Source organism: Erythrolamprus reginae, chromosome 1, assembly GCF_031021105.1.
Source record: "Erythrolamprus reginae isolate rEryReg1 chromosome 1, rEryReg1.hap1, whole genome shotgun sequence".
NCBI lineage: Eukaryota > Metazoa > Chordata > Lepidosauria > Squamata > Dipsadidae > Erythrolamprus > Erythrolamprus reginae.
This window is the reverse complement of record NC_091950.1, coordinates 131,723,627-131,744,951: the sequence shown is the minus strand read 5'-3', so window position 1 is coordinate 131,744,951 and position 21,325 is coordinate 131,723,627. Positions and strand designations below refer to the sequence as shown.

General features: G+C 39.0%; 1 protein-coding gene across 1 annotated transcript in view; it reads left to right on the top strand.

The window, feature by feature from the left end:
- The window catches only part of LOC139174659 (mucin-5AC-like), a 95,664-nt gene that overhangs the window by 32,466 nt on the left and 41,873 nt on the right, over positions 1–21,325 (top strand). Inside the window, exons 18-30 of the mRNA XM_070765157.1 lie at positions 1,470–1,722; positions 2,874–2,926; positions 5,728–5,828; positions 6,894–7,045; positions 7,131–7,269; positions 7,421–7,534; positions 8,044–8,229; positions 12,074–12,313; positions 14,593–14,749; positions 15,709–15,834; positions 16,334–16,484; positions 19,789–19,835; positions 19,942–20,154. Coding sequence (XP_070621258.1) covers positions 1,470–1,722; positions 2,874–2,926; positions 5,728–5,828; positions 6,894–7,045; positions 7,131–7,269; positions 7,421–7,534; positions 8,044–8,229; positions 12,074–12,313; positions 14,593–14,749; positions 15,709–15,834; positions 16,334–16,484; positions 19,789–19,835; positions 19,942–20,154 — 1,932 coding nt within the window. The remainder of the gene's footprint in view (positions 1–1,469; positions 1,723–2,873; positions 2,927–5,727; positions 5,829–6,893; positions 7,046–7,130; positions 7,270–7,420; positions 7,535–8,043; positions 8,230–12,073; positions 12,314–14,592; positions 14,750–15,708; positions 15,835–16,333; positions 16,485–19,788; positions 19,836–19,941; positions 20,155–21,325) is intronic.

Genomic DNA, 21,325 nt, shown 5'->3' with positions numbered 1-21,325 from the left:
GCCCACAGTGTGGCAGTAAAATTTTTGGCAGCCCATCATGGCTTTTAACTCAATTAAAATGCTCCTGACCATTGGAAGCTGTCTTATTTTTCAGAGAAGAGGAAGAACATGCAAGGAAATTACTTTTAAAAAATAACTCGAGAATTAGCTTGGAATCAGGCGCATCTTTCAATAAAACTTTTACTACATTTATTTTAAAATATGTTTGCATGTGTAACTCTCTCTTGCCTCAAGTTTGCATGTGCAAACTTCTCATGCCTCCTATCGTGTGGGTAGGGTCGATTTAACTCTAGCCACCTCTTCTTCTGATTACTGAACTTTTACTGGACCCCTATGTTCTGTCGGGCTCTCTGGTAGAATCCTCCCAAAAATTCACAGGTACAAATTTTAGACACACACACGTTTGAAAATTCAAAACAATGTTCTTTATAATGAAAATTCACTTAAACCAAGCCCTCTTTTGGTATAGCAAAGAGCACTTGTCTACAAACAAACTGGTAATTTGTACAAGTCCCTTATCAGTTCTGTGATACTTAGCTTGCAGCTGTGAGGCAATTCGCAGTCCTTCTTCTTTCACAAAGTGAAACACACTTTGCCCTGGTTTAGTTTCAAAGCGGGAAAAATCAGCACACAAAAGGTCAAAGTCAGTAAAGCAGTCACGAAACACAACGATCAGATAATCCTCCACAAAGGCCAAACCCACAGGCTGCTATTTATAGCAGCCTCACTAATGACCACAGCCCCACCCAACCACAGGTGGCCTCATTTTCTTTGATAATAATCTCTCAGTTGTTGTTGCCTATGCATCGCTCTCTGCATGCGTGGCTGTATCATTAACTCTTGTTCTGAATCCAAGGAGGAGCTAGATAATTGATCTCCTTCTGAGCTGTCTGCCCCACTCTCCTCCTCCCTGTCACTCATGTCTTCTTGGTCAAAGGAGCCTTCATCAGCAGATTCCACCGGGGGGGCAAAACAGGCCTGCAGCATGTGGATGTCTCCCCCACATCCACAGTCCTTGGGGCAGGAGCTGGGCCAGAGCTAACCACAACACCCTATTGCTTTTCAACAGCTGAAATTATTTTTCTCTTCCCAAGGCCTCTAGTGGTTCAAATGCCCTACAGCCTTTTGTCTTCAGTATCATGTTCTCAGTTTCTTTAAGTTTTATAGGTTGATACCCAGTATTTTAACTGCACTAGTGGCAGAAGCAGTGCAGTTCTTTCAACAATCAGATCACTGTATGTGGCAATGGCTAAGTTGATTGGTCAGGAACTTTTCTTTTATAAGATTTTTTGGGGATTGCAGAACTTATTTTTATGTTTGGAGGGGGATGCAGATAGTTTCAGAGGAGAGAGGGGGGGAGGGGGGAGATTTTCATTGCAACTTGTTGTATGTAGGAATTTCTACTTATAATTGCTACATGAATCTTACTAATAAATCAATTCCTTTTTTTTCCTTTTTCTCTTCTGAAGCCAAATTCCAAATTTGTCCTGAAACCTGGACTTATCATTACAACATTGAGACCTGCCAAGCCACCTGCAGAGCTCTCAGTGAGGTTGATGTCACCTGCAAAATCAAGTTCTCCCCAGTGGATGGATGCACCTGTGAAGAAGGGACATACCTGGACGACAGTGGCAAATGTGTGCCTGCCTCTAAGTGCCCTTGTTACCACAAAGGCTCTGCCATTCCATCTGGAGAGGTGGTTCGTGACAACGGCGTCATCTGGTGAGAGACTTGAAATAAACATAGTGTTGGAAAAAGAAATAGCAGGAACTATGGAACAAAATTATAGAGGAAAGCAGGCATATTCAACCTTACTTGTGATCTGTCAGTCCAGGAACAGAAATGCTTTGGCACTTCATCTACTAAAATTGTAATGGGGAACCTATGGCATATGTGCCACAGGTGGCACACGAAGCCATATCTGAGGGCACATATGTGAGATCCAGCACACATGTGCACACTGACCAGCTTACTGTTGGCCTTCTGGAGGGCGAGGGAGGCTGTTTTCACCCTCCTCAGGCTTCAGTAAAGTCTCAATGGAAGTTGGGCCTATTTTTTGCCCTCCACAGGCTCCCGAGGCTTTCCTGAAGCCTGGGAACGGTGAAAAACAGCCCAACAGGTCTACTGGAATCTGGAGGCTTCATTAAGGCCTGCACACATAAGGGCAGCTTCAGGGGAGGGCATTGTATTATGGGTCTGGGCATATTGGCACCTGAGCAAAAAAAAAAAAGGTTCATCATCACTATACTAGAACAAATTAAACTTCAAATCTGGTGTAATGTTGTTATTTTACTGTACGTCTTATACTGAGCTGAGTTTTTAAAGATGGAATGGAAGTACCTATCGATCAATTTTATAATAACTTGTAGTATTTCCATTTATTTTTTCCACATTTCTATCTGTAAATATGTTGGCCAATAAAAGATATTTCTAAATGACCAAATCTATCTGATTTGAAAACCCAAGCCTTTTGGGAGACAGAAGAACAAAAGCTTATTATTTTTGAAAATAGGCTATCAAAACTGAAATAGAACTGAACTTAATCAGTAAGGGATTCACTTTGTATTGTTTGCTTTAAGCTAGGTCCGGGGTAAAGTGGGGGAAGCTGGCAATAATACAGTTGACCTGTATGAATTTGTGTCTCACCCATTTCTAACAAAAACGCTTCAAGTATCCACGGAAAGGACCCTAAGTAAAAGATCTGACTTGTGATAAAAAATAAATGCCCTTCAGTATTTCAACATGTTCTGAAAGATTCTTACCTTCTCCTTCTCATCAAGAAAGAAACTTCTTATAGTTTAAACTGTAATAAATCAGGATTGTAAGTTTTGTTACACTTATTGCAATATAATGGCTGCCTTCCTGTCTTACAGCACCTGTGTAAAAGGCAAGCTTCAGTGCATTGGGGAAGTGAAACCACAGACAGGTACAACCACCATTTTATTCCCTTTTTTATTATAATGGTTTTCCAGCCTGGTTTAGATCCAGTAAGGGAAATCTACACCTAAAGCAAAGGTAGTATTTAGGTGCAATATTTTATGAATATGTTTGCTATTTAATTTATTATTTATTTATTTATTATTTATTTATTGGACGTCTCTCCAACACTCTGTGGCTTGCATTGGCTGCCGATCAGTTTCCGGTCACAATTCAAAGTGTTGGTCATGATCTTTAAAGCCCTACATGGCAATGGACCAGATTATCTCCGGAACCAACTGCTACCGCACGAATCCCAGCGACCGATAAGGTCCCATAGAGTTGGCCTTCTCCGGGTCCCGTCGACTAAACAATGTCATTTGGCAGGCCCCAGGGGAAGAGCCCTCTCTGTGGCGGCCCCGGCCCTCTGGAACCAACTCCCCCCGGAGATTAGAACTGCCCCCACCCTCCCTGTCTTTCGTAAACTACTCAAGACTCATTTATACCGCCAGGCATGGGGGAGTTGAGATAGCTCTTTCCCCTAGGCCATTACAAGTTATGCATGGTATGTTTGTGTGTATGTTTGGTTTTATAATAGGGTTTTTTAGTTGTTTTTTTATTATTGGATTGTACATATTGTGTTTATTATTGTTGTTAGCCACCCCGAGTCTGCGGAGAGGGGCGGCATACAAATCCAATAAATTATTATTATTATTAAATTATTATATGCCATCTCTCTACGTGTCATAATAGCACCCCACAAATCTGGTAATGGCGCCATTAAATGGCAGGATTTGTAGAAACTGAATACCCAGTTGGCTAAACTAGAAATAAAGACTGAATTAGATCTAATGCAATCCCTACAAGAGGAGAATTCCCTGAGCAAAGTTATTGGCTCAAGTTATTCTGGCAGCCGAGAAATGTGCAACTGATTTTTTTCATTCCTCTGCATCCTGCAGAATTCTGTTTTAGGGTATCCTCAACCCTCCAAAATACAATTGGGGTACTGAGGAGGTTTTAAGGGAAGGAGGGCAGCCACTGAATGTCCACAATCCAACCACTGTTCCTAAAACTGAAGTATGAATATTCACATGGATTTAAATTATATACTTTAATATCTATATGAAACCGTTGGGTGAGATCATCCAAGGGCATGGGGTGAGTTACCATCAGTACGCTGATGATACTCAGCTGTACATTTCTACCCCGTGTTCACTCAGAGAAACAATGGAAGTGAGGTGCAAGTATCTGTAGGCTGTCAGGATCTGGATGGGTGCCAACCGGCTCAGATTCAATCCAGACAAGACGGAGTGGCTGTGGATACTGCCTCCCAAGGACATGTCCATCTGTCCATCCATTACCCTGGGCGGGGGATTATTGACCCCCTCAGAGAGGGTTTGCAACTTGGGCGTCCTCCTCAATCCACAGCTGACTTTAGAATGCCATCTTTCGGCTGTGGCAAGGGGGACATTTGCCCAGGTCCACCTGGTGCACCATTTGCGGCCCTATTTGGACAGGAAGTCTTTGCTCACAGTCACTCATGCCCCTGTCACCTCAAAGTTTGACTAGTGCAATTCTCTCTCTTGAAGAGTGTTCAGAAATTTCAGATCGTCCAAAATGCAGCCACACAAGTGGTTTTGGGCCTTCCAAGACATGCCCATATCTCGTCATCACTCCACAGACTGCATTGGCTGCCGATCTGTTTCCGGACACAATTCAAAGTGTTAGTTATGACCTATAAAGCCCTACATGGCATAGGACCAGACTATCTCTGAGACCACCTTCTGCTGCCCGAATTCCAGCGACCGGTGAGGTCCCACAGAGTTAGTCTCCTTAGGTCCTGTCAACCAAACAATGTTGACTGGCAGGACCTAGGGAAAGAGCCTTCTCTGTAGGGGGCCTGGCCCTCTGGAATCAGCTCCATCCGGAGATTCGCACTGCCCCCACCCTCCTTGCCTTCCGAAAGAGTTTAAAAACTCATCTTTGTCACCAGGCCTGGGGTTACTAGATCTTCCCCCTGACCAACGAATGTTTTTAGTATGATTTATTTAACGAATGTTAATGGAAGTTTTTAAGTTAGAATTTTTAAAGATTATTTCAATGTATATTAATTGGATTAATTGTACTATTGTGTCTTGTATATGCTGTGAACCACCCCGAGTCCTCGGAGAGGGGCAGCATACAAATCCAATTAAACTAAACTAAACTCTTTCTTATTAATATTTTTATTGATTTTTATAATATAAAACACACACACAACATATAACATGTGCTCATATTGTGGTGGGCACAATCACCAAACTAAACTAAACTTCACAAGCAAATTGAAAACCTGATCAATTCCAGGCCTTCTGGAAAGCAGTAAAGACCTGGCTTTTCTGACAGGCCTCATGCTGTTGATCTTAGGGTGGTAACCAGCGAGATCTGACCATAAATGGTATGCGGGGGGTTAACTGTTTGCATTGTAAATTGTTTTTAAACTGTTTTAGAGGTTTTGTACTATTATTGATGTTTTATATTTTTGCTGAGAGCCACCTAGAGTCCTTAGGGAGTTGGGCAACATAGAAATTGAATGAATGAATGAATGAATGAATGAATGAATGAATGAATGAATGAATGCTGAACATTAATTTTATGATAATTAAGAAACATTTTCCATCTTAGGGGAACACCCAACCTGAATAAAACAAGATTGTGATTCTCCTAACATGGAGTCCCATCTTAGTTGTAGGCATAAAATCTAAAATTTGGCATAATATAAATTGTGTAATTACCAAAATAAAATCTCTAACATAATTTTTTTCCTTCTAGATTGTGATGCTCCTATGGTCTATTTTGACTGTAATAATGCCACAGCTAATGCTCATGGAACTGAGTGTCAGAAGAGCTGCCAGACACTTGATATGACATGTGTAAGTATGGCTAATTATGAGTGGGTCTGAGTTTAATAGCTTTTTCAGCTTGTGTGTGGGGGGGTTTCTTAGTGAAAATGCAGAATAGAAATTTAATAAATAAACAGCATATTAATAACTGAAATTGTCATCAATTGAGTTAAATATATGAAGCTGTCTGCCAGCAGGTAATTGACAATAATGAAAATTGTCTTTCTGTCTCCAAAACTGCCAACACAACTTGGCACATTATCTTCCTATCACTTGAGAAAGATGTTTCCAAATAGAAATCAGTCTGATAAGTCACAAGAGATGGTGGTTAATGAAGTACCAAAAAGTCTTCTCAGATCTTTCTGGGAGAAAGGAGAACATATTCTTATGATACCGTAAACCTGTTTAAGAAGCATGGTTTATTTATGATTCTGCATACTTTTATTTTTGATTCATTAAAGTTATTAAGCTTGTGCCAAGTCACTGTCCAGAGATGCATAAAAATAAAAATTCAGGAAGACCTCTTCATATCCATGAAGAGCTGTGATAACACAGTGGTTAGAATCAGTGATGGGCTCCTATGGGAACGGTCAGGAACGCAGCTCCAGTAGCAAAATTCAGAGCTCCACCCCAGAGCACCCAATTTGCACTGAAAGATGTTGAAACAAAATGCATAAGCCACGCCCACAGCGCGGTAGTAAAAATTTTGGTAGCCCATCACTGGTTAGAATGTAGTACTGCAAACTATTTCTGCTGACTGCTGGCTGCCTGCAATTTAGCAATTCGAATTTCACCAGGCTCAAGATTAACTCAAATCTTCCATCCTTCCTAAGTTGGTAAAATGAGAACCCAGATCATTTGGGACAATATACTGATTTTGAGAGGGCTGTAAAACACTGTGAAGTATATAAATATAAGTGCTAAAGCTATTACTTTATCAAAATTCCTTGAGCAGAGGGAAATTGAAACACCAGTGTACAGATTAAAAATAGGAAGAACTGGTGCCAATTTGAAATCATTTTTCCTTTGTATGATATGTTAGAAATGGTGTACAGTTTTGTCAGGTAACACTCTGTTAATCCTCTATTATTGCAGTACAGCGCACAGTGTGTATCTGGTTGTGTATGTCCTGATCAGCTAGTGTCTGATGGTACAGGCAAATGTATACCTGCAGAAGAATGTCCATGTGTTCACAATGAAGCCACATACAAACCAGGAGAAACTATCAAAGATAAATGTAATACTTGGTATGTATAAATTGATGGCTGATATAAAGCGGATTGCATCTATAGTGCACACCTATTAATATCTAGTATGTGTTTGGCTACCTAGCACATGCAAGGACCGAAAGTGGATATGCTCTAATAAATCTTGTCTGGAAACTTGCTCAGTTTATGGAGATGGTCATTATATCACCTTTGACGACAAACGATACGCCTTCAATGGAGCATGTGAATACACACTGGTCCAGGTATTAAACTTTTTTCTCAATTAATTTCTACTATCATAAATTCATAATTTTTTAGACTTGATTCTCTGTATTTGTGTTCATAAAAGCTTAATGCTGTTTGTTTGTTTGTTTGTTTGTTTGTTTGTTTGTTTGTTTGTTTGTTTGTTTGCAGAATCAGTGCAGTAAAAATAAGGCAAATGTAGAAACTTTCCGGGTTATCACAGAAAATATCCCCTGTGGTTCTACAGGGACTACCTGCTCAAAAGCCATTAAGGTGTTTGCTGGGGTAAGTAACTTAGCAGAAGGTAAAAACATTATGACCTTTAGTATGAACAAAACGTGTAGTACAGACAAAGCAACAAAATCTGTAATATGGAATCTTGACACAATAATTGGAAATCTTGAAATAGCATAGCAAATAGCATATTTGCGAAAATATCCAAATGCCAGTGCAGAACTTGCCAATAATGGAAATCTCCAGCTGAAATTATTAGAAGTAATGACATTGACAGGGGTGTGAATGGTTTCTGTGTTGGGGTGTCTTTAATCAATGTTGACTCCTGATGGCTGCCCAGAAAAATTCCTGCAGTTTTTTTGGCAAAGTTTTTAGGAAGTAGTTCTATGGATGAGAGAAAGCGATTGGCTCAAGGTTACCCAACTGTCTTCATACCTAGGATAGGATTAGATCTCCTGGTCTCCTGGTTTCTAGTCTGATGTCTTAACCACCAGACCAAACTGGCTCTCAATTGATTGATGTAAGTTAAAATATTTATATTGTTGTATTTTATCATTTAGAGCTATGAGTTAGTACTTACAGATGGAAAATTTGAGGTGATACAGAGACTTCTTAGTGAAGACAAAGTGCCATTCAAGATCCAATATATGGGCATCTACATGGTGATTGAAATTTTTAGTGGAGCTGTGACCGTGATATGGGATAAGAAAACCAGTGTGTTCATTAAACTTGGAGCAGAATTTAAGGTGAGGTGTGAATGCAAAATAGAAACTGAATAGTTCTATTCATTTCTGAAGAATTGCATTGAAAAATTGTTAGAGAATGAATGATACATTCATAATATAGTGATACAGTCAATGAAGAACAGTGATTAAGAGTTAAATGTGCACATTTAAATAGTTGGTTTATTAAATGGATCTTATTATGGTTCCACATTATAGTCAATTTAGCATGATTTTGGTTACTAGAACCATTGATAACAGTGAAGAAATTGTCTTGTAAAACGCAAAGGGCAAGACAATGTTCTGACATTATATTATGCAGAACAATAAACAAAGTCATTATGAATGACAATTCTCTGTTGGCCTTTTTATAGCTAACATTCTTAATTGACATTTTTGCATTGTACGAACACATGATTGGCTATAGATAAACATTTGCATTTCAGAACTACTGCAAATGATTTGCAGCAGAGGCGGAGTAATGACATGGACGCAAGAGCTGGATTTAAAACTGGGTCATTTTTATTAATTAAATTTACATAATTTATTTAAATAAATTAGCATAATTAACTATAACCCTAACAAGGACCCGCAGGGTCAAACAATTGCTTCCGGGATGGAAAATGACATCAGAAAAACTTCCGGGGCGACTTATGGGCATAGCTCCATGCTGATCCAGGTGAGGGGCCATGCCCTCACCTGAGTCACTGCCATGCACCTGCATGTGGGAGGTCCCGCCTTCTAACCCCAACAAGGGGAAGGAAAATGGGCAGGACCCAAAGACAGGTCCCCCCCAATTGCTCAGGACGCTTAAACCATGAGCCTTTTGAGAGAACCTGTCAATCATCCCCAAAGATGCCCAACGGAGAACACGCAGTTGCTAAACCACCACCCAGTTTTCCGCCCCTAACCTGCCTACCCAAATGACCAAAGGTAAGCCAATTAGCCTAACAGGGGCGAAGCACCCCCTAACCGCCTATCCACAATCGTAGTGTGGAATAGGTGAAAAAACGGTCGCAGAAAATGCTGTGACCGCCAAAAATTCCTATTCAGCCTCCATAAGGGCGACCCTCGTCAGCACACTGAAAGATAGGGAGGGCGGGTGGGTGTTCGCTTTGCAAGCTGTCCAGGGCGAAAAGGAGGCCCTGGAGCCTGCTCAGCCCTTTTATAGGGCTGGCAGGCTCCGCCCTGTACAGCATCATCGGGTAGGCCGAAGCCACCCGAAATTGACGGAGATCTCGCGAATTCTCGCGAGATCTTGGCCTTCCAAGATGGCGGCCGTGTCTCCCTGGCCCTGCCTCAAAACGGGCCAGGGATAAGTCACTGGCCAGGTATTATTTGGGTGGACTGGCCCAATTTAACATTGGTATTTATATAGACATTTTTATAATTCCTGATGAATTCTGAGAATAACTAAAGGTGAATCCCTTGAATTGATTACCAGCATATACTGTAACAAAAACTTGGAGATCACACTGAACTATAGTTCAATGAAATATGGTTCAAAGAACTGTGAACAAGCATAGAACCAGGGGTGGGCTACTGCCCGGATTTGGGGGGGGAATGCAGTGGGGTGGCAAAAATGGAGCTCCAGCCCAGAGCACCCAATTTGCATTGAAAGATGTTGAATGAAAATGCAGTGTATCCTGCATAAGCCACGCCCACAGTGTGGTAGTAAAAATTTTGGTAGACCTTCACTGCATAGAACTCACATACTCCTTTATCTAATTTTCTTGCCAATGTTTCACATCTTTGGCAGCTTCCAGGTGAGTGAACTTCAACTCCCAGAATTTTCATTGATAGCCATATTACTATGGAAGTCTGGGATCTGAAGTCTATAGACTTGAAAATTGGCAAGGTTGGGAAACCAAGTTCCATATGGTTGAAAGAAATTCAAAACCTTTCATTTCTGTTTCCAGAAGATCAAAGTAGAATACAGAGCACTCGCCCTTTGCTTTTTACCCAGTGACTATCCTGAGATTGGATGAGCAGAAAATAAAATTACATTCAGTGACCATATATGTCTGAATATAGGAATGAACTTCAGCTTCTCTAGTTCTGGACCAACACTTACAATGACATGACAATAGTAGACAAACTATGATTGACATTGTGATTTGGTTAATTTTAAATCAGCTTTGCACAACCTCCCTTCCAAATAGGTTGGGATGAGAATTCTCAAAATCTCCCAATTATCATAGCCAATAGCTAGAGACATCTGTTGAAAGAAGTGCTTGAAAACAAAAATTCTAAATCCTGGTTGCTGACGTTGGCTTACCATATTTTTCGGTGTATAAGACGCACCGGTGTATAAGATACACCTAGATTTTAGAGGAGGAAAATAAGGAAAAAAGTATTCTGAACCAAATGGTGTAGTATTATATTGTTTAATAAAATACCAGTGTAGCAGAATACTTTTTACAACCATGTATACTTTTTAAAACCAAACTTCAAACTTGACAGCTTCAAGACTTGTGGACTTTAACTCCCAGAATTCCTCCACCAGTCATGGGAGTTGAAGTCCACAAGCCTTAAACTTGCCAGGTTTGAAGACCCTTGCAATCCTAACCCCTAACTCAGGGGTCTTCAAACGTGACAGCTTTAAGACAAGTCTTAGCCCCGGTCACAGCCGCTTCCTCTGGCGGCTTCCCTTCGAGGAGCAGCAGCACCAATAATGTCACATCCACGCCCCCGGCCACAGCAGCTCACCCAGTCTGAGCCCACCATCCAACAACATGACGCTAGTGTGGATGACGCCTCTGCCCCTTCAGACCCTGTTCGCCAACCTCTTTAGCCTTGCAATTCGGCACCGGTGGCGGGGTGGGCTTGAGCATTGCATTCCTGGTACTGCTGCTCCTCGAAGGGAGCAGTCATTGCTGCCACTGCCGCCACCAGGATCAGCTAACTCAGGCAATGCACCCGCCTTGTCTGGAAAGCAATGCTTTGCTGCTGATGCTATGACCAGTAGCCTACCCATCCCCAGTCTGAGCTGCCAGGTGGCCTTAGCAACATTCAGTATATAAGACACACCCAAATTTTTAAGCACCTTTTGGGGTAAAAAGGTGCATCTTATACCTCGAAAAATACAGTAAATATTAAGAAGGGTGGCATATAAATCCAATTAATAAAAACAAATAAATAATAAAATAAATCATAGCGCTGTGTCCAATCTCAGCACAAGCTCAATGTAACCAAACCTTTTGCATAAAGAAAGACCTACCTGCTCATTCTGTGAAACATAACCTTTTCAGTTCTGTTAGGGATATTCCATTCAAAGATAACTTTTCAAAGCTGGGCTATTCAATGTATGGTACACAAGTATATGCACACACAATGTTGTAGAAAATGTAATTTAAAATTTTTGGATTTCTTTCACTTTGAGCAATCCACTGAAAAGAACTTTTTATTTCATGCAACAATGTTCACAGAGTAAAATATACAGCAATAGATTATTTAATAGTTTGAGGAACTCAAGCAGCTTTTGAGAAATACATTCTCAGAAGGAAAACCATGTTATGGTTTGAAGAAAACAAAATCAATTTTTAGATTAATTTTAGAATAAATTGGGTTTAGGGAGAGATAGGCATGTCTATTTCATTGCTATAAGACACAGTGCTGTTTTAGTGTAATTAAAAATGTATTGGTTTCATGGATCCTTAATCGTTTCATGAATCTACATTAAACATTTCTAGACTTGGGTTTGTCTTTAACATACACAGCTTTGAGTACATGAGTTCAGGCTATGTGTGAGAAATAAACTTAAAGGTCTCTGAGGAATGCATATTCTTCAGGATTAATGCGTTTAGATATCTAAAGCTAAAACTATCTCTGTCCAGCTTTCAATTTGTTTGTACTTTTCTCTGTGCAGGGTGAGGTCTGTGGCCTTTGTGGAAACTATGATGGCAATGACATCAATGATTTCACCACCAGGAGCCAGTCTGTAGTAGGAGATGTCCTGGAATTTGGTAACAGCTGGAAAGTTTCTCCCACTTGTCCAGATGTCCCAAGCACCAGGGATCCATGTTCTGCAAATCCCTACAGGAGTTCCTGGGCACAGAGGCAGTGTAGCATCATTACAAGCAAGACATTTGCCCTCTGCCATCCTCAGGTATGAACAGATCCATTTCAGAAGACTTTATAGATCATTTGTTTAGTGACCAAAGTTATAATATCACTGCAAAAAAAATGACTTATGTCCAATTTTCACACTTATGACCATTGTAGCATCTGCATGGTCACCTCGTAAATATATGGGAGCTTGACAACTAGCATGTATTTTTGGCTGTTGCACTGTTCCAGGATCATGTGGTCATTTGTAATCTTCCCAGCTTGCTTCTGACATGGAAAAATCAAAATGAGTGAAGCCAGATTCACTGTAATGACTACATGATTTACTTAGCAACTGCAGTGATTCTGTTAATAACTATCGCAAGAAAGATCATAAAATGAGGCAAAACTCACTTAACAACTACCTTGTTTAGCAACAAAATCTTGGCCTCAAATGTGTTCATAAGTCAAGGTCTAGCTGTATATTAACAATATTGTATGCATACAACAATATTGTATGCATGTGTTTATATGAAGATGTAACAGCCACATACCAAGCAACTGTAAGGAGATACTATCATTCCATTAAACTTATTTCAATATTTTGTAATTCTCAGCGAAGGATTCTTTTGTAACTAGGAATCATTTTACTACCAATTCTGTCCTCTCAAACATGGTAGCCGGATGGGGAATTACATGTGATTGCTAATAGATAGTGTTGGGCGAACCCGTTGAAGTTCGGGTTTGGCGGATTTGGGCAAACTTGCTGTCGGAGTTTGGGTAGGTTTGCCGAAACCGAACCCCAAAACAAACACCTGTGGCCCGGCGGGAGGCGAAGCTCCATCAAATGCTCCATCAAATGGGTCATGCTCCATAAATTGGGTGATGGTCGGGAGCCACCAAAAATCCCTGCCCCTAATTCTCTCTCATTTTGGCGGCTCCCGGCCATTGCCCACTTGATGGAGCCTGACACCTCCCCCCCCCCAGCGCTTTGCCGCCCGCCGGGCAAGAGGGTTTGGGAGGCAGGTTCTGCCGGGCCAGTTTCTGAGGATCCTGGTGGGCAGCTTCAAGCGGGCGATGGCTGGGAGGGGGAGGCGGGGAGGGCTCTGAGTCATAGCCCTCCCCACCTCCCCCTCTCACCCACCACCCACTTGAAGCTGCCGCCCGGGATCCTGAAGCACTGGGGGGGGGGGTCAGGCTCCATCAAACGGCCGATGGCCAGGAGCCGCAGAAAACCCCCTGCCCATAGTTCTCTCTCTTTTCAGAACCTGCCTCCCAAGATCTCTTGCCTGGCAGGAGGCGAAGTGCTGGGGGGGAGGTCAGGTTCTGGGTCTGGAGTCACCCCTACTGCCCCCCACAAGCCGAGTCAGAGCTTGAACCTCAGAGCTCTCCCCCCTCCCCCTCCCACCCACCACGGTGTTCGATCAAACGCTAAACCTGAACATGGACTTTTTAAAAAGTCCAGGTTCAGGTTCAGTATGCCGAACCCCACAAAGTTCGGCACAGACCCAAACTATGCAAGTTTGGTTCGCCCAACACTACTAATAGTGGTATAATATAAAGTGGATATCATGTGTCTTGCTTTCAGAACCTTTCAGTAATGTTTAAGCTCTCCACAAGAATGTCTATATTCCTTTTAAATTAGTCCTAAGTTACATCTGCCCAAAGCATTTGGGAATATTAATAACTGAAACACATTTCTGGATGCTCTGTAATATGAAGCATTAATGGTGGATCTAATCAATACATAATCTTGCTCTAAACTGAGGCTAAATCCCCTAAGTATATTTTTGTCATAACCTAACCTTTAATCCTTTTATGACTAAGTAGCAATACATTACATTACTAAGGACACTATCTCCATTTTTACAATGTGTACATTGCCTTGGTCACTGCAACCATTTAAATGGACAATTAAGTCAATTATTTCTAAAAGAGAAAATCAAGCCACTGCGGATTGGCTTGGTATCCTTGATAGTAACATGTCTAAAAATTGTTGGATCTGAATTGTTCCGTAATAGATTTTGTTTCATTGCAAATTGCATTGCAAAATCTGTTGCTAATGACAGATGATTCATAACTGTTTTACGTCTACCAGTTACAATCTAAAACTATTGCTTTCATAACTGAAACAAATTGCTTTGTGTATGCAGTTGTTACTGCAACAAATGGTACCGTATAAAGGAAGGAAAGAATACTGATCAACACTGTAAGTTCTCCAGAAGGATTTGATCAGAAATATAAGAATAGCAATTGGGAGAAATATCTCCCCATGCTTTATCAAACTCACCTACCAAAACTAAGGCACAGGTTAAATTAGCTTCATTATTTTCCTACTAGGTTGAACCAACTAAATATTACGAAGCTTGTGTGTCTGATGCCTGTGCTTGCGACACTGGAGGAGACTGTGAATGCTTCTGTACAGCTGTAGCTGCATATGCACAGGCATGTCAGGAGGCTGGTGAATGCATCTCTTGGAGAACTCCATCCATTTGTCGTGAGTACCCTTCCCAGGGAAAAAGAAGGAGGTGGGGATAATAGACAATAGTAGATAATAGTTACAATTTGTTCATTTCTCGGGACCACAGTAAACAGGATTTTTAATAGTACAAAATCATCACCATTGGATTTAGGTTGCATGCAAATGTTGTAAAAAGCACTCTGGGCTGATGGGTACATTTAATATTTCACATCATTACTCCAAACCTATGTCTTCATCTCAGCCCAACTGAGAAAATGGAAATGAGATATCTCTATGAAAATAACAGGAAATGAATTCATACGTCCATATGCAAGTTTGTGGAAGGAGTCCCTAAACATTTCGAATTACTTTAAGTTGAGGTTGAGATTTATTAAACCATGATGTTGCTACATGATTAGAATGGCTATGGACAGATTTATCCTTAAAATAAGAAAGCCTTGCTAGATTGCTAGGGAAGATATACCTATGACATATGAATAAGGTGATACAAGAACAGAAAATGCAGAAGAACATGTGGAAACAGAAAAAGCTGTAATTGTTCCAGTCAGTGTATAATGGAGTTGAATTTCCTCTGCCCCCACTATCACTTTCAGTCTATGGTCCTGTTGCTGTCCATGGGACAATGCGTTCAGTGGGAACTCTGACATCTCATAAGATTTAAGGGATACCCAAAAGATTTAAGCAATTTTTAGCTTACAAATTGCTCCTGTGTATCAGATTCTGTATATATTACTATATTGCTTAAATACCCATCTCCCAGAAGTAGCTGCCACTGATTTTAGTTGGAGTTTCTCCAAAACAATCCCATATGAAGCAATAGGAGATGTCCTCTCGTAGTATTAGGTTCCCAAGATAGGTCTTTATTTTATGATGTTCTCAAGTAAGGAAACGTAATAACATCATATCAAAAATATTAAAAGGGATACCTCTTGTAAAACAAACACATTTCACTTGAACTCTTTGTTTCCTTCTAGCTTTATTCTGTGATTATTACAATAAAAAGGGAGCGTGTGAATGGCACTATCAACCTTGTGGTTCTTCTTGCATGAAGACCTGTAGGAATCCACACAATTGTTCACTTGAATTATATGACTTGGAAGGTACAGTATTTATGCATCTTATCTTTGATCCATCATTACAAACTGAAAATTGCATCAATTCTTCTAATTACTATAGTAGGAACTGTTCAAGACTTATTTAAGAAGTGAGGATATATTTTTCCAATAACTGTTTTATATACAGTGTTAAATTTATGAAAATTGATTTGTTCAATTCTCAATAATTCAAGTTTAATGCTATGGATGCATGCAGTTTTGCACATGCTAACAAATGAAAGATAATAGCAAATAGTAGGTTTGAACTGAAAAAGAAGCGGTTATTTCTCAAAGAAGAAAAACCACTCTTATCTGATCTGCCTGCATAATACTTATTTTTAAGCCTAATTTTGAAAAATGCTTGGAACTACAGTAATTGCTCTTCTTTCTATCAAGCTTTGAAGATTAGATTTTGTTAAAATCCCTCACATATTTCTATTTTATTGAGTACTTTGCTCATTTTATCTGGTGAAAAGCTTACATTAAGTTCTCTTTCTTACTATAGGATGCTATCCAAAGTGTCCAGATGATAAACCCTACTTTAATGAAGATGAGATGGAATGTGTCTCCCTTGATAATTGTGGCTGCTTTGATGATAAAGGAAACTATTATAAACCAGGAGAAAAATTGCCTTCCGAAAAGAGCTGTCAATCATGGTAAGACTTGTGCTTAAAGTGCCAGGATTGTGAAGTTTATTTATTTATTCAAATTTATACAACTACCCATTTCATCACAGGTGACTCTGGGTGAGATACAATGGATAAATCAAGAAGTGTAAAAATAGTGAATACAAATATTTTTTAAAAAAACCCATGGCAATGTACTCTAAATCCCCAAAATACAACCAGAAATAAAGGGAGGATTTAAAAAAATGGCTTCCTTAACAGTATTCACCTAGACCAGGGGTAGGCAAACTTGTCTCTTCCATGACATGTGGACTTCAGCTCCCAGAATTCCTGAGGCAATCATGCTAGCTTAGGAATTCTGGGAGTTGAAGTCCACAAGTCATAGAAGAGCTAACTTTGCCTACCCCTGACCTAGACAAATCTGTTTTGTGGCAACCCCAGGCCTAGTCACATGATCAAGTTCTGAGGGCCTCCCAGGGCATCAAAAGGGGTGGGGCCAGTCTAATTTGGGAGTGGAGGGGAAGAATACTCATTAATCAAGTGCCACAGTAGAGAAGGCACCTCTCCTGGGACTCACCAAGTGTAGATCTCTAACTGAGTATCTAAAGTATCACTTCTTTGCAAGATCTGATTGGTTGGGCTAATATAAATGGAGAGAGGCAGTCTTTCTGATACCATCATCCTATGCCACGAAGAGTGTTAAATGTTAAAACCAGCAGCTTGAGTTGGACCTGGGAGCAAACTGACAACCAAAGGAGCTCACAGAACAGAGTTGCAGTGTGAGTTCTTTTGACAGTAGGCCTTAACTGCTCATACCACTGCATTCTGTACCAATTGAAGCCTCCACATAAGTTAAAGATCTGTCAGAGGCCTTACCTGAAATAGCATTATGTTTTATAAAATAGGAGCAAAAATTAGCAGGCAACATTCTGAAATACTCTTCTGAGAATCAATTTCTTGGGAAAAAATGCCATAATCTTAATATACTCTGCTCTGTATTCATCTCACCCCAGCGTGGATTAAGAGTTTGCTCAAAACATTTCAATGAACAATGACATTTACCTATTTATTTATTGACACACAACTATTTTGCTCCACAAGATAGTCTGAACACAACTCCCAATTCTTGTGAGGAGAGACATTTTGAAAAAAATAATCAATAAAGCTTAATTTTATGGAAAGGAAAAAAATATTCAAAGGAAAATATTTATAAATACATAATTTTATTACTCCTTTGATTTTATTTAACCCTCCTGTTCTGTTTAAGAAAAGTAACAAATCTTATGTTCCCGGGTCACCCTGACCCGGACCGAAAACTCTTCATTTGCAGTGCTTATGTTTGGTCTTTTTGAAAGCTTTTTTCACTTGGAAAGTAGTCTGAACATTTCTGCACACAATGATATGAAAATTGAAATGAAAAAAGTAAATCTTATTGGTTTATTTTGCGGATATAATGCACGCCCCCCCTGTTTTTGTGAAATTTTTTTCAATTTATGGATAGTATTGCTTGCAAAATGCATTCTATTTTACTAAAGTTGGTATGGGATTGGTAGCTTGAACATTTCTGAACATAATGATATGAAAATTGAACTGGAAAAATTGATGCATATTGGTTTATTTTGTTGATGAAATGCACGCCCCCCCCCCGTTTTTTTAAAATAGTCTTCACTTTATGGATAGTTTTGCTAGCAAAATACATTCTATTTTACTAAAGTTGGTGTGGGATTGGTAGCTTGAACATTTCTGAACATAATGATATGAAAATTGAACTGGAAAAATTGATGCATATTGGTTTATTTTGCACATAAAGTATGCCTCAATTATTTCAATTTATATAAAAATTATGCTGTTAATTTCAAACTTACATACTTTTTTTTAGTAAAATGGATTTGTTTCATAAAATTAGTTCTCTGGCTACAATGTGGTTGATTTTCAAAAGGATATTCCAAATATTTCTAGACAAATATGTATAAACAGTGACAATAATGGCACACAGCAAGGCCGAGGGGGGGGTGGCCCTTTTGTGGCAAAAATAAACCAATAAGAACCATTTTTTTCAGTTCATTTATATTTTTCTTATATTCAGAAATGTTCAATTTAGTATATCAAACCTTTTGGGGGAAAATTCCTTAGGGATTTGTAGCCTTAAAAAATAGAAATTGACACGAAATTAAAAAAGGATGGGGGGAGGGGCTTTTTGATCAAAATAAAAATATAAGTCTCAATTTTTCCAGTTCAATTTTCATATCATTATGTTCATAAATGTTCAAACTAGTTTTCCAGTTGAAAAAGTTTTCAAAAAGATTAAATTCAAGTACCTAAAAAAAATATTTTTGGTCCGGTCACATACGAACAGAAACAGATTCAAAGTTATGATTTTTTTTTGCCCAGAAAACAATTAGCCACCACCCCAAAAATATTTTTTGATGATCAGCATTGTTAAATTGAGTAAATGAATGCCTAAGATTTTAAAGAATATTTCGGATTTGGAGCATAAAAAAATAAAAAGTGAAAATGGTTGCAAGCAGCCAAGGGGGGGGGGAGGCCTTATTTCTGATGTTAAAAAACCAATAAGAATCATTTTTTTCAGTTCCTTTATATTTTTCTTATATTCAGAAATGTTCAAGCTACCAATCCCACACCAACTTTAGTAAAATAGAATGCATTTTGCAAGCAAAACTATCCATAAATTGAAAAAAATTTCACAAAAACGGGGGGGGGTGCATTATATCCGCAAAATAAACCAATAAGATTTACTTTTTTCATTTCAATTTTCATATCATTGTGTGCAGAAATGTTCAGACTACTTTCCAAGTGAAAAAAGCTTTCAAAAAGACCAAACATAAGCACTGCAAATGAAGAGTTTTCGGTCCGGGTCAGGGTGACCCAGGAACATAAGATTTGTTACTTTTTTTGCCCAGCAAAAACTAAGCCCCCCACCCCCCCAAAAAAATTCTCATAGAGAGAACCCCTGAAATGATGAAACTACATGGAATTTCAAGTTTCAGATATGCAGGGAAAATTTTTTACAGGGACTCAAACTTGGCTTCGGGTCACATACGACCCGAACAGAACAGCAGTTAAAGGAAAAATAAGAATTTTCCAAAGAAAATGGTTGATCTGTTTATAAGTTCTGAATTTGCCAGGAAGCTTTTTTATTTTTCCAGAAATGTTATCAGGATGTTTCCATACAATGAATTGGATCTACTTGTAATAATGTGCTGGTTTCTGCATGATTCTTTTTCAATTATACATAAGTGCATTTGTTTTAACCTGTTGTGCTTTTTAAAATGGTGAGCAGCCTTCCAATTTGTGCTCATTTGTTTCCTTACAGTTATTGTTCAATGGACAGTAAAGAGGACTGCAGATACGATGAAAATGGTAAGCAGACTGTGTGAATTTGATGTGGGTTTTGATTATTTGAATCAGCTATTGGGAGAATTGAAACCACCTTAATAACTAATTGATTTTTTTTTTTGAATGACAGAGTGCTACTGTATCTATGAAGGAAAGATAAGCAGACCTGGCGAGATCATTTACAATACGACTGATGGCATTGGAGGGTGCATCACTGCAGTTTGCAGTCAAAATGGCACAATTGAGAGGAATATCTTTCCATGTTTCACAACCCCTACGAGTATTCCCACTACTACTGTCTTTGTATTTAATAACACCACTTCCCCAGAAAGTACTACTTCAGGTACAAATTCTAACAACTCTATGGATTTATCTTTTTCCTTAATAAATCAAATGAAACAAAATGATGGTTGGCCATATTATTCTAAAAAGTTGAATACATTTTAGTCTGTGTATGATAGTTTGTTTATTTGTTTGTTGTTGTTGTTTTTATTTATTAATAATTTGACTTCTGTGATAAAAAGATTCAGAAAAATCAGATATTTTCATTTTTAAAACAAACATTCATTTAATCTACTTTAGGTGCATAAACAGTTTGATGAGAAAGATGAGAATTCCTTAGGAAATTCCTGATAGAGGTTTAAGCGGAGATATGGTGGGTGGTAACTTTATAAAATACGAGGCCCTGAAGTTAGGAATAAAAATACTCACCATATGCTTAAACTTGCAAAATGGCCTTTTCAGTATACTCTACATTTGAGGTGGAGAAGAAAGACACCATAAAATGCTTATCAGTTTTGCTACTGTAAAAAGATCATTGTACAGAGAAGAGAGTTAAGTTGTTGGTTTAATTTGCTAGCCCACATTTTCACATTACAGCAATACAGGAAGAAATCATGGGGAGGTAAATCATTTGGTCTATTGCCGTGGTCTCATGAAATCTTTTAACTATTAGGACTTCTGAATATCTATATCTATATCTATATCTATGTCTATATCTATATCTATATCTATATCTATATCTGTCTGTCTGTCTGTCTATCTGTCCGTCAGTCGGTCGGTCTGTCTATCTATCTATCTATCTATCTATCTATCTATCTATCTATCTATCTATCTATATCTATCTCCATTTTGTCTGAGCTTAAGTTGAGATGACTTATTCTGCTGATGATGAAGCCATGCAATGGCACTCATGTTTTAAAGTAAATGTTTAAATACCTATTTTAGATATTAAAATAAATGTTTTAATTGCACCCCGTGTATATTCTTCTCTTCGATATATTAAATATGTAAAAGTGCTCCTGTTTAACAGGTGCTGAGGGTAATGTGGAATTAAAAAAATATCAATTAAGCTATCGCAAAACCAAGGCATGCACTCTCACTTATTTCTCCTCATCAACATTAGCAGCAAGAAATCGATGATCTTGAGTAGAATGTCCTGGGAAGGAAGCTGATTAGACTTCCTGTAATTGTTTGTCATCAGCAAAATTTTGCTCACTTGTGAGAATCTAAAA